Raw genomic sequence first — 13,608 nt, forward strand, 5'->3', positions numbered from 1 at the left:
ATTTAGCGGGTCGGAATTACGTAATCCACTCGCAGAAAACAGAACGTAGTATGTTCTATTTTACCATGGATATCTGCGACATAGAGCCCATTGTGCTCCATGGTCGCGGATATACCCGCAGCCCATACGCAACTATATTGTATACAGGCTGCGGGTAGAGATATTCTATGTTAAAGTGAGACGTCAGATTTCCAGAATTTGGCCTGGTCATTAATGTGTAAACAGGCTTGGTCACTAAGGGCTCAGTCAGACTAGCGGCGATCCGCATGTATTACCGCGTGGAAAAACGTCTGCACCGCTTGCGGACGAAAATCCGCATGACCACGTCCATTGCCACCCACATGTTCTTTCTTTGGCAGGTGCGGATTTTCGTGTGACCGAGTCCTAAGGGCTTAAGTGTTATTTTATTCTTTTCGGACTCCACAAAGTATGGAAGTTTAGCAGTACTTTTTCACAGTTAGGGCTTAAACAGATGGGCGTGATTTAGTCCCATTATGCGTCTGCGTATCGAGATGAAACAAAACCATTTATTTCAATGAAGTCGTTTGCACTAGCGGTATTCTCAGGCGTTAATGCTACACCCGAGTAAAGATACTATGTGCGAGAAAGATAGCGCAGGACCCACATTCCCACTTTTTTTTCAAACTCAAACGGAATAGCGCAAAGTTAAAAAAAAGATTTTTACCATGTTCATGCACCGCCACGCTCTGTAGCGGCGAGCGTAGTTGCGTATATGCAGCATGAAGAAGCCCTTAGGGCCCCTTCACACGGTTCATTTTCAGAAGCAAAATCTGTGCACGCTAAACACAGAGAATAAAACTGATTGATTTTTATGAATTCGTTCTCATCAGCGTGTTTTGCACGCGTTTCCTGTGTGCACAAAAAAATAGGACTTTCTCTATCTTCCTGCATTTTGCACATTTATGGCCCCATAGAAGTCTATGGGAGATGCACAAATACACAAGGGGAAGAGTGAAACACTGCACAAAAGGCCCGAAAAGAAGACAGCTGGACCTTATTAGGCTTTAATAGCCAATCAATTCCACGGAAATGGTGTGTGAACTGACCCTGCATGCGCAAATATTACAACAATTTTGCGCAAGCCTGCTGTAACGCTTAGATACGTATTAATTACAACTACTACCCCCAGCAGATAGATACTGTAGGCAGCGTATAATATTATGTATACTCTTTCCCTCTGGCGGGATGACGGCGATCATGTAACAGAGACAGCAGATCCAGGAAACAATTTTGCGCAAGCCTGCTGTAACGCTTAGCTGCGTATTAATTAGGACTACTACCCCCAGCAGATAGATACTGTAGGCAGCGTATAATATTATATATACTGTTTCCCTCTGGCAGGATGACGGCGATCATGTAACAGAGACAGCAGATCCAGGAAACAATTTTGCGCAAGCCTGCTGTAACGCTTAGCTGCGTATTAATTAGGACTACTACCCCCAGCAGATAGATACTGTAGGCAGCGTATAATATTATGTATACTCTTTCCCTCTGGCGGGATGACAGCGCTGATGTAACAGAGACAGCAGATCCAGGAAACAATTTTGCGCAAGCCTGCTGTAACGCTTAGCTGCGTATTAATTAGGACTACTACCCCCAGCAGACACGCAGTAAACTGAAGATGGTCACAGGCAGCCCAAATATAGTATTTTTCCCCAATTTTTGGGAAAAAGCCCACTGCCTATATAGCCTGAATATCTCTTTCCCTGCCTCACCAGTACTGGCCCTATACTCTGTACAATGACTGCAGACTGCGGACGCAATGCTCTGCACGGCTGATATACAAAAAAAAAAATTGTGCAACACTGCTAAAAGCAGCCTCAACAGTACTGCACACGGTCAGATGTGGCCCTAAGAAGGACCGTTGGGGTTCTTGAAGCCTAAAATAACTCCTAACGCTCTCCCTATAGCAGCTCTGGCACCAGCAGCACTTTCCCTGATCTCTGTCAGAATGCATCTGTGGCGAGCCGCGGGAGGGGCCGATTTTTATACTCGGGTGACACCTGATCTCGCCAGCCACTCACTGCAGGGGGGTGGTATAGGGCTTGAACGTCGCAGGGGGAAGTTGTAATGCCTTCCCTGTCTTTCTATTGGCCAGAAAAGCGCGCTAACGTCTCAGAGATGAAAGTGAAAGTAACTCGAACATCGCATGGTGCTCGCCTCTAGTAACGAGCATCTCGAACACGCTAATACTCGAACGAGAATCAAGCTCGGACGAGTACGTTCGCTCATCTCTAACTACTACATGTACAGTGTAACCACATTACATATATAAAATGACAGGAATGATAAACATCTACTAAATGACTAACCAGTTGATGTGGAGGGAGAAAGGACCCTGCTCGCGGAGACTTACAGTTAGTGCTGAGCGAACCCAACCAGTAGTACACGGTTTTGAGTCGAACTTTGCTAAAAGTTCAGTTCAGCATGAACCCGAACCAAGCATTTAGTAACGTTCTAGCCAAAGCAGAGTTCTACTGGTTCAGTTTGCTCAACATTAGTGCTCAACACTGGTGTATAACCTGGCCTAAGAGCCATAATAGCCCTGTATATCACTCTCAGAGTGACAGTGTTAAAAAACTGTTTTAAGGATTTTTGTCAATTTCCTGTTTCATTCAAACAAATTTGGCCTGAACTGTATTTTTTGCAAACGTTCGTCAAAATGGTCAAACAAAACTTTTCACTACTTACAGACAGATGGTGAGGGTAGATGATGCTCCTGTTGTGTGGCATCAGGGTTACTGTAGGTTGTAGACTTTTCGGAAAAGTGGGTTTTCTAGTTCCTTTTGTAGCTTTCCCAGGTGGTGGAGAGTCTAATGGGTTGAGGTAGCAAGTTCCAAAGTATAGGACAGCGGTGGCGAACCTATGGCACGCGTGCCAGAGGTGGCACGCAGGGCCCTCCCTGCTGGCACATGCCACCGTCAGAAGCTCATCACGGCAGTGAATACCGGCAGGGGCCGCGGCTGCGACGCAGCAAGGTCACGTGGGCCGGCGGCGAACCTAGAAGCAAGCGATGAAAGAAGAGGCAAAATTCTGCAATGAAGAATTGGTAAAACTGGAAATCGATGAAAGACGAAGGCGACAAAAGTAGAGGTATGACTGTATCTATAATAGAGGAATCTAAGTAATAAAACAAAAATACATATTTGGTATCATTGTATGATTTGCTATGATCCATAAAAGTCCAATCTATCAAAGTAACGCATTATTTATCCCGCACGATGAACGTCGTCGGAAAAAAAAATAAAGAACGGCAGAAATGCCTTATTTGTTAGCCTGCCTCCAATAAAAAATGCAATAAAAAGCGATCAAAAATCTTATCTATTCTAAAATGGTACCAACGCAAACTACAGGACGTCCCGCAAAAAACGAGCCCTTGCACAACTATGTCAACGGAAAAATAAAAAAGCTATTGTAGATAAGCACAGTACTAGTCATTAAACAGTTAATTATGGGTGACTTCAAGTTGATGAGGCCTTGGTGATAAACACCTGCAGTCACCATGGCAACTGTGCTGATGTCATCTACAGCTAGGCCTATGTCATAAACTGCCTACACAATAAAACTCCATGACGGAAGGGGATACGGCCAGATGCAGCGTGGTGCTTGGTGTGTCTGGAGACCTGGAGCTTCACCATCTGTGAGGGAGGAGGGGACGCCCGCCTAGCCAGCCAGATCAGCCATATTTACCTAGCCAGCCCAATCAGCCATAACTGCGCAGCCAGCCAGATCATGTATATGATCCCTAGCGATCCATGGGGTGACAGATGCTGCAGCCAGATCTCCATCATATCCAGTATCCGCTGCCCGGAGAGGTCACATTTGGATATCTCCATTAGGCATCACACGGGGCCTCTGCTTTGCCCTCGCCTTGTTTACTAATAACTATCATATGTTCTGTTATAGGATGTATTACTGTAAGTATGATGAAATGTATCAATTCTGATAAAATCTGCTGTTACATATTGGCATTAACCCCCTAAGCCCGGAGGGAGGGCCGCCCTCCAGCCATGGCTCCCCAGAGGTTTCCTCCACAGGGGGTTTTTCCTCTCCTGAGTGCTGGACGATGACTCTTCGTGAGTCGGAGGTGCGCCATTTTCAGTGTCTTCTTATAGCAATTGGTCTGATCTTAGATTTGAGACTCTGGATAAAAATATGTTATTTCAAATAAAATGTTGTCAATTAAACACCAATGAAAGTGTCCTGTGTATTTATTTCACAATCTTTGGTTCGGGGGAGGTTGTTTGGGACTCAAGATCCATCACATATGACACAATGATGAAGCCGGACATCCAGTGGGGGCATTTGTAATCCAGATTTATCTCCTCTGAGATGAAGTCCTCAGACAAAAACGCAGTGCGGGTCAGAGCCTCGTTCTGTTTTGCCTCTGGGATCTGATCTAGTTTGGTGCCGATCACCAGCAGAGGGATCTGGTTGCTTGCAAACTGCTCCCGGTCATAGTCCCTGTTGGTCACCAGCACCCCTGCTGGCAGTAGATGTTGATTCAGGTCTTCTAAGGACAAGCAGTTCAGGTTCTGAGATGTCTTCTTGTTTGTGAGATCATGAACGAGGACAATACCGTTAACACCAATGTAGAACACGGCTCTGGTGCTTTTCATGCTGCTTGCACTGCCCACCAACCCTCCAACGTGCCACAACTCAATATAAAATGTCTCCCCTCCCGTGTTCCTCTCCCGATACTCATGCAGCCAGGCATCCACCGAGCAGCCAACTGTCCATGATTGGTTTCCCAGGACTTGGTCATGACATAGCAAATGGACCAAAGACGATTTTTTCAATACCTGAGTTATCTAGCACCAGTTATTGCAATCATTTTTAACCCCTTAGTGACCAGCCCATAGTGTTTTTATGTCCTGCCTAAATGGGCTTTAATCCCTGAGGACGTAAAAAAACATGCATCCTGCAGGGATTAAAGCCCCATGGGCTATGGACGTGACAGCTCCATGCTGTCGGTGCCCTGAGGTAGCTGACAACATGGAGCAGTCATTCCATGCTCCGGGGAGCCCCCCGAGCAATGGGATTGGCGCTATCCATTGGATAGCGCCGATCACAATAAAGTGAAAAAAAGTTTTAAAAAAGCTAAAGATTCAGCTGACCTCATGGATCGGATCCATGGAGGCAGCTGAGATTACTCACCCCCATCCTCCGTGCTGTCCCCCACTGATGTGGTTGCATGCACAGAAGGCCAGGAGCTCTGGCAAATTTGAAATCTCCTGGGTCCCAGCTCCTGAAGGTAGCCGGGAGGTAGGAGATTTTACCGATAGCCGGAAGTCAGGATAAGTCACTGGGGACCGCATCCACTGGATAACAGCGATCACGGAAAAGTTAAAAAAAATGTTTTAAAAAGTTAAAGTTTCCCCTCCCCTCATGGATCAAATCCATGAGGGAGGAGAAAATACTCCCCCCGTCCTCCATGATGACCCTCAAAGATCGGGACCTGCGGCGGGCTTGCCAATGTGGCTCAGAATGCTGGGTCGCCTGGCAAATTCAAAGTCTCCCTGCACCCGTCTGTCAAAGATAGCTGAGTGCAGGGAGATGTGACCGGGGACCGCTGTATGCGGTTCCCGGTCACATGATCACCGTTATCCATCGAAAATAAAAGTGTAAAAAAAAAAGTTTAAAAAGTTAAAGTTTCATCGCCCCTTTCGGATCTTAAGCCATGACGGGAGATGAAATTACATACCCAAGGTCCCTGGATTTGTTCCCCGATGGGATCTTTATCCATGAACCTAACCCCAGCTTCACCGCATGCGCCCGTCAGCATAATGGCGGACGCATGTGCAAAAGTCAGGGATTGCCCGGGAAATTTAAAATCTCCCTGCTCCTGGCTGCCAAAGGTAGCTGAGAGCCTAGATATGTCACGGGGAGCCACGGTATGTAGTTACTGGTCTTGTGATCGCCATTGTTCAATGGATAATGGCGATCACGTAAAAGTTTTTTTAAAAGTTGACGTTTCATCTCCCCTCACCGAAGCGATCGGTGAGAGGAGATGAAACATCCTTTCGGAGGTTTCCGCATTTTAATCCAGATGCGATCATCCTCCATGGACCTTACCGGACACATTCGCGGGAGCCCGGGAGATTTTAAATCTCCTTGCTCACGACCACCAACGGTCGCCGAGTGCCTGGAGCAGTGACTGGAGGCCTGGTTGAGCGATCCCCGGTCACGGTATTAGGGTTAAAATTCTAAGTACAGCACCAATCGGGCCCACCCCACTTGCCCCGTTGCCGGCGGTAAGAAGAGACACCACACAGGGATCTGGTATCATTCCTCACACGGGACATGGCTCTCGGCTGTGCCAACGTGCTTTATTACAGATTACATGAGATCTTATACCCTTTGTCCCATCCCCAAGGGGGTGATGGGCTCATAACCATATATGGGAAGTCCGGATTTGCGGACTGAGACAGTGAAAATCATATAACAGTCATTATCTTGATACTGGCGCCTCTGGCTTGTACAGAAAATCACGTATTCAATTAACTCCAGTGCAAAGAATCACCCACTCAATTCTAAGAAGTCCGGATTTCCGGCCTGGGACAGTGAAAATTATGTACATGGTTGAACATCTTGATACGGCACTTCTGGGAAAACGGCCAAGTACATGCGTCCTTGCGTCTGGTTCCGTGGTTTTCTCTGAATTTCTAGAACATCTCTCTCAGCCTTGCAAAGCCTCTTGGAATATCTGATGTAAGGCGACATATAAGTTTTTTTCATTTGGAATTGAATAAAACTTGCATATAGGTATAAAACATTAAAAAAAACATATGGCAATATATATATATACCCTCACAAACCCCCCTAAAAAACTTAATATGGAGATCAAGCATCAGACCTTGCACTCTTCCTCGGTCGTCTCTCCCTTGCGTCAGGGTTTCTCCACTGCCCGTAAGTCCCTACTCCTAAAAGGGAGGGATCCCTACCTCACCTCAGAAGGAGGCCATGGATTCCCTGGGCTTATTTCCGGGCATCCATACCCTCTATCTGTACGAGTTAACACCCCACAGGGTGTGCCCTCGCCGGAACCTAAGGTCTTCTGCACTTTCCCTAGGCAAATGGGAAGTCCACTGACAGTCCATCTTAGGAGACTGAGGCAGGCGCAGTACTAGTCCATCTCTCCATTCTTCTGGTAACGTACCTGGTTGGCACTATCGGAACTGGCTCTTCATCTTTTTCAAACAAGGGAAATTTTGGTCACATTAAAGGGATAATACACAAGCAGGAAATTACATACCCCACCTCTTTCTGCTAAAATCATATCCAGGGCCACTCTAGGGCCATGGTTGCAGTGGGCCCTAACTGGTCAATTAACCCTTGCAAAGCATCCCTGTTGTAGTTTACAAACCTCTGCTGATTGTAATAGATATAATTCATCCAATCTACATTATTATTAACAGTGACAAAAGCAAATGAGGAATCAAAACCTGCTTTAACCTGATCTCTAGAATTAAATTAATCTCGCTCCCCCCTTGGCACTCCTATTACATCTATGTATACATGTGGATCAAAGTTACCACCTAGAACGTTAACTTCTCTCTTAGCACAATGCGGTGTTGGATTCTCACCCTCAGTGTAGTCTACATATTGCACATTTGATTGTATTAATTTGTTCTGAAACAGGGGCTAGTGTACAGTAGTCAAAGGTGTGTGTTAGAGGAAGTGTACCACATTATAGCATGTAAAGGATATACAGGATCATTAGTTTTTGCAGTGCGAAGTGTGGATCCAAGTGGGCTTTCCTTCAAGCTTGACTGCAGTTGGGGTGGTGAGCAACATCTGGTAAGGGACATTCAAACCGGGTTTCTCTCTCAAACTTTTTCACATAGACCCTGTCACCTGGTTTCAGATTGTGACACTCATCTGTAGGACCTGGGAGAAAAGCAGAGACTGCAGAATGGATTACTAACAATTCCTTGGAGAGGCCTATGACAAAATTAACAAGAGAATCATTCCCCAAACTCTGCTACTGTGACATGTATCCTCCTGGAGAAAAAGAAAAACTAATGAAAGACACTCAATTCAAAATTTGTCCGTTTCCTCCATTGCCTTTTGTATCTACTTTCCCCTACTCCGTGGACGGTAGGGTGTGTGAAAAGCCTGGAATATACCCCAAAACAGACATGATGTGTTGCATTATTTCACCTGTTACATTTGTACCTTTGTTTGACTCAATCACTTCCGGTACCCTGTATCTGCAAATTACCTCATTCATGAGCTTCTGTGCGGTTACCTGCTTATTTACTTTGGTAACAGAGTAGGTCTCCAACCTGAAAAAAAATCAACAACAAGCACATATTCATGCTTCCCAACAAGTAGGAGCTGAGTGTAGCCAATTTGCAATCCCTGAAATGGGTAGAGTGGTCTAGGCAAGTGTTATGTGGCAAATTTACTTCTGCCCTGCTGCTTTACGGCAAAGATCATGCAAAATTGGACAAATGATGCAGCAGCTACAGAAAACCAAGGAGCCACCCGTCCTCGTTCAAGCGTCGACATCATTGTTGCTTTAAGAGGTGCGTCTTTCCGTGCGTCAGCTGGGCCATCATGGGGCACAGGGACTATGGTAAGCAAGTGCTGTTGACTGTTCACCATACGCCGTCCCTTTTTAGTCCATTTGTCTTTTTCTTAACTGTAAAGTCTTTTCTTTAGCATATCAAAGTTCAAATTTTTATCAAAGCCCAAGTTCAAATCAAAGTCCAAGTTCAAATCAAAGTCCAAGTTCTTATCAAAGTAGCCAAAGTCCAAAGTTATTATCAAATTCTTCTTTTCTTCTTTCTTCCACGGCTTGAGGGCCACTGCCTTTGCTGTGTGGCCTGTGATGGCATTGCCTCTTGCTTCTCCGTTGTAGGAATTGGTGTGAGCTTTCCACTTTGTCAGGTAGAAGTAGGGTCTCCATGAGACTGCACCGCTGCAACATTTTCAATTGGCTGTCCTGCTGTGGTAAAAAACTGTCTGGTCTTCCATGTTGGGCCGTAATCATGAGCTATGCCAAATGCATACCGGGAGTCAGTGTAAATGTTTGCCGTCTTACCTGTGGCCACTCTGCACGCCTCAGCGAGGGCTTTTAGTTCCGCTTCTTGTACTGCGACATGCGGAGGCATTCTGCTTTTTAGGACATCTTGTTGTGTAACCACCGTATATCCAGTGTGGAGTCGTCAATCACCCTGGGTACCATCTATAAAAAACAACTCAAAATATGCATTATTAACAAGGGCTTTCAGTAACTTTTTTAAAACTTAAATTTTCTTGTTGCATCACTGCTAGACAATCAGACTGGTATTCTATTTAAAAAAGATCAGAACCTTGTTGCAAAAAATTAAAAAATTAAAAAATGACTTGCAAAAAATTTAAAAATGGCTGAATTTAAAAATGGCTGACTTGCAATACCTAGATCACCTATGCCTTCTCCTCCCCCCCTTTAAACCAGGGTACTCAATTGGAACAATAGTAGCCGGGTTTAAGTTAGTACAACATTGTAAAAAGATTTGATGGATGCAGATAAGGCCTGTAAGATGTTAGCACCAATAACAGAAACATGAGTTACATCAGGGAAGAATAATCTACAAAACATCTATTCATATTTGAAATGTGATATCCCTTTAAGTGAATTCATTATTAGTCTGATCCTGCCTGCAATATCTTTATCAAATTTCAGACAGGAGAAAAAAAAAAAAACTTTTACTAGCTGCTCAAAATCCTCACCCCCTCCCTTGGACAAGACGGATGAAACATTACGTACTATTACATCATCTAGCTCCACCCCTTCGATATTGGCACCGTGCGTCCGTCTTCCCAACTTAATTTCAGCGTAACAGTCCAAGCATCCACATCTCAATCAAGCAAAGTCCCATGCATGGGGAGGACTTTTATCCCCAGTCATTATCCACATCACACATTCCACCACAGCTTGAACACGGGTCACTAACTCTCATCCATCCATGCTCTCAAGTCTGCTCCGTCACCCCCTATTGAAGGCGTACCAGTACATACAGATGCACGGACAAAAAAAAGTTTGACAAACATACATACATCAGCTGAAAAACACCGAGGTGAGTGCTATTATTTTATAAAGTACATGATTCTATTGAGATGAGATTGTGAATGAGCGCTATCTTTGACAAATTATGTGAAAAAGTTTGCTGATACATTCTATATTTCTTATCTACTGAAGCTATTATATGCTGTATTAAACACTGAAGTGTTTTAGAATCTGTGACCCTGAATTTGGAGTGAATTCTGAAAGCCCCCCTTTTTAAAACAACCCGTTATCTCTCCGCGAATATGAAACACAGACTGAATTGTTTTTAGCTTAAACTATTGCCTGCATTTTGAAATCATAATTAACACATATGCTGGGACCTTGCAACATTCACTTTCAACCCCTGTATAAGTAAGAATATATGTTTTAGAAATTGCTATATTTCCCTGCCTACTAAGACAGTATAACTAATTAAATTCATTTCAATTCATTGTAAGCAAGCCAAGATATTAACCAAGGTTGTTATTGCATTTTCTCTCTCGCTGTTATCTTCTGACCTTGGAAGGCTACACAGAGACTCGCAGCTACATGTCAACAAAACTCTTCTCCCCTAAAAGCAAGCTCAGTTAACTATTTGCACTTACAGTATATACATATATACACATATATATCCACCTAGTATGGATTATACATATTATCTATTATCTATCTTGTATTATACACATTTTCATCTCTTTCTTTGCCAACAAATCACATGCATTGTAACTTCCTTATCGACTTGCTTGTTACTCATACTTCTCTCCCTTACCTAGCTGCCAATATAACCTTTAATAGACACTCTCCTGACGCCCTCTTGATCACTTACTGTACTTTTCAACATTTCACTTACAGATACTTTCTTAAACAAATAATGTGTACATACAACTTTCTCTGACTGTCTCTCTCTCTCTCCTAGCAAACCTTGGTCTTTCAAGGCACCTCTCGGTCCTAAAGACCTCCTCCCAGACACCATTTTGTAATCTGCCGTGCGGGTCGGTGTCACACATTTTCATTAGAGTTTTCTTACATTTTACAGATTCATCCACACGGCGGCAGCCCTTGAGGGGCTCTATCTTCTTTAATAAGGTCTTACGCATATTACAACAACAACAATAATAATAATAATAACACGCTCCATAGAATGCATCCCTCTTAATTTTCAAATTGTCAGCCCCTTGTATACCGGCAGAACAACCGAGGGTCCCTTCTCCTTATGGAACCAGCCCCATAAAATGCATCTCTCTGAAATCAAATCGCTAGCCCCATATATAAGGCAAACCGACCGAGAGTCCCTTCTCTTATGAGACTAAATGAAAAGAAAGAGAGAAAAAAAACTTCTGCAGATACAACAATCTCCACTATTATTAAAACGTTAAAACTTCAAAGTACAAATAGACTACAGACTAGTTTCTGGGTGAGCCATTGGTGCGCATATCACGGTCAGTGGTCCATGACGGCAAACCCGGAGCCCACACGAGTTACCGTGTAGAACTCTTAACCCAACCCGTCCGGTCACAAACCACAGATAGTCAGTCCTGCTGCAAGACTCTCAGCGTAAAACACAACATAAATATATGTTTGTCTTACCTGGAGTTCTAAGTGAGTTGATCAGGCTCGGTTTGCAGCAGGACGGTTTCTCTGCGGCGTGGATCCGGGTGGAATGCGTTGTAAGCTCCGGTTTTGTCGCCGCACGTTCGGGCGCCATTTATCAGGGTTAAAATTCTAAGTACAGCACCAATCGGGCCCACCCCACTTGCCCCGTTGCCGGCGGTAAGAAGAGACACCACACAGGGATCTGGTATCATTCCTCACACGGGACATGGCTCTCGGCTGTGCCAACGTGCTTTATTACAGATTACATGAGATCTTATACCCTTTGTCCCATCCCCAAGGGGGTGATGGGCTCATAACCATATATGGGAAGTCCGGATTTGCGGACTGAGACAGTGAAAATCATATAACAGTCATTATCTTGATACTGGCGCCTCTGGCTTGTACAGAAAATCACGTATTCAATTAACTCCAGTGCAAAGAATCACCCACTCAATTCTAAGAAGTCCGGATTTCCGGCCTGGGACAGTGAAAATTATGTACATGGTTGAACATCTTGATACGGCACTTCTGGGAAAACGGCCAAGTACATGCGTCCTTGCGTCTGGTTCCGTGGTTTTCTCTGAATTTCTAGAACATCTCTCTCAGCCTTGCAAAGCCTCTTGGAATATCTGATGTAAGGCGACATATAAGTTTTTTTCATTTGGAATTGAATAAAACTTGCATATAGGTATAAAACATTAAAAAAAACATATGGCAATATATATATATACCCTCACAACGGGATAAAAAAGTAGTGATCTACCATTAGGTCGGTCTCACATAACCAGATAGAAATTGCAGATTCTGCATGTGTTTGATCAGCGGTAATACACAGATCAATCGCATTGGATTGCACAATTCCGCTCAATTTAGCGGGTCAGAATTACGTAATCCACTCGCAGAAAACAGAACGTAGTATGTTCTATTTTACCATGGATATCTGCGACATAGAGCCCATTGTGCTCCATGGTCGCGGATATACCCGCAGCCCATACGCAACTATATTGTATACAGGCTGCGGGTAGAGATATTCTATGTTAAAGTGAGACGTCAGATTTCCAGAATTTGGCCTGGTCATTAATGTGTAAACAGGCTTGGTCACTAAGGGCTCAGTCAGACTAGCGGCGATCCGCATGTATTACCGTGTGGAAAAATGTCTGCACCGCTTGCGGACGAAAATCCGCATGACCACGTCCATTGCCACCCACATGTTCTTTCTTTGGCAGGTGCGGATTTTCGTGTGACCGAGTCCTAAGGGCTTAAGTGTTATTTTATTCTTTTCGGACTCCACAAAGTATGGAAGTTTAGCAGTACTTTTTCACAGTTAGGGCTTAAACAGATGGGCGTGATTTAGTCCCGTTATGCATCTGCGTATCGAGATGAAACAAAACCATTTATTTCAATGAAGTCGTTTGCACTAGCGGTATTCTCAGGCGTTAATGCTACACCTGAGTAAAGATACTATGTGCGAGAAAGATAGCGCAGGACCCACATTCCCACTTTTTTTTCAAACTCAAACGGAATAGCGCAAAGTTAAAAAAAAGATTTTTACCATGTTCATGCACCGCCACACTCTGTAGCGGCGAGCGTAGTTGCGTATATGCAGCATGAAGAAGCCCTTAGGGCCCCTTCACACGATTCATGTTCAGAAGCAAAATCTGTGCACGCTAAACACAGAGAATAAAACTGATTGATTTTTATGGATTCGTTCTCATCAGCGTGTTTTGCGCGCATTTCCTGTGTGCACAAAAAAATAGGACTTTCTCTATCTTCCTGCATTTTGCACATTTATGGCCCCATAGAAGTCTATGGGAGATGCACAAATACACAAGGGGAAGGGTGAAACACTGCACAAAAGGCCCGAAAAGAAGACAGCTGGACCTTATTAGGCTTTAATAGCCAATCAATTCCACGGAAATGGTGTGTGAACTGACCCTGCATGCGCAAATATTACAACA

The 13,608-nt window shown here is 44.2% G+C and overlaps 1 protein-coding gene across 1 annotated transcript; it reads right to left on the reverse strand.

The window, feature by feature from the left end:
• Positions 1–4,232: 4,232 nt before the first annotated feature.
• LOC136624691 (rab-like protein 3) lies at positions 4,233–5,767 on the reverse strand. The gene is made up of 2 exons (XM_066598666.1): positions 5,726–5,767; positions 4,233–4,823 (listed from the first exon to the last, which is right to left on the reverse strand). Exons 1-2 carry the CDS (start codon positions 5,765–5,767, stop codon positions 4,233–4,235), a joined length of 633 nt encoding a protein of 210 aa, XP_066454763.1.
• Positions 5,768–13,608: the final 7,841 nt, after the last annotated feature.

The sequence above is a fragment of the Eleutherodactylus coqui genome, chromosome 1 (assembly GCF_035609145.1).
Source record: "Eleutherodactylus coqui strain aEleCoq1 chromosome 1, aEleCoq1.hap1, whole genome shotgun sequence".
NCBI classification, from domain to species: Eukaryota; Metazoa; Chordata; class Amphibia; order Anura; family Eleutherodactylidae; genus Eleutherodactylus; species Eleutherodactylus coqui.

What these genes read in the sequence shown, in the direction of transcription:
- LOC136624691 (XM_066598666.1), bottom strand. Translation starts at nt 5,767, where the DNA reads ATGGATAAAGATCCCATCGGGGAACAAATCCAGGGACCTTGG. An exon ending in AACAAATCCAGGGACCTTGG is followed by an intron (nt 4,824 to 5,725) that starts GTATGTAATTTC and finishes TAGATAACTCAG; the next exon opens with GTATTGAAAAAATCGTCTTT.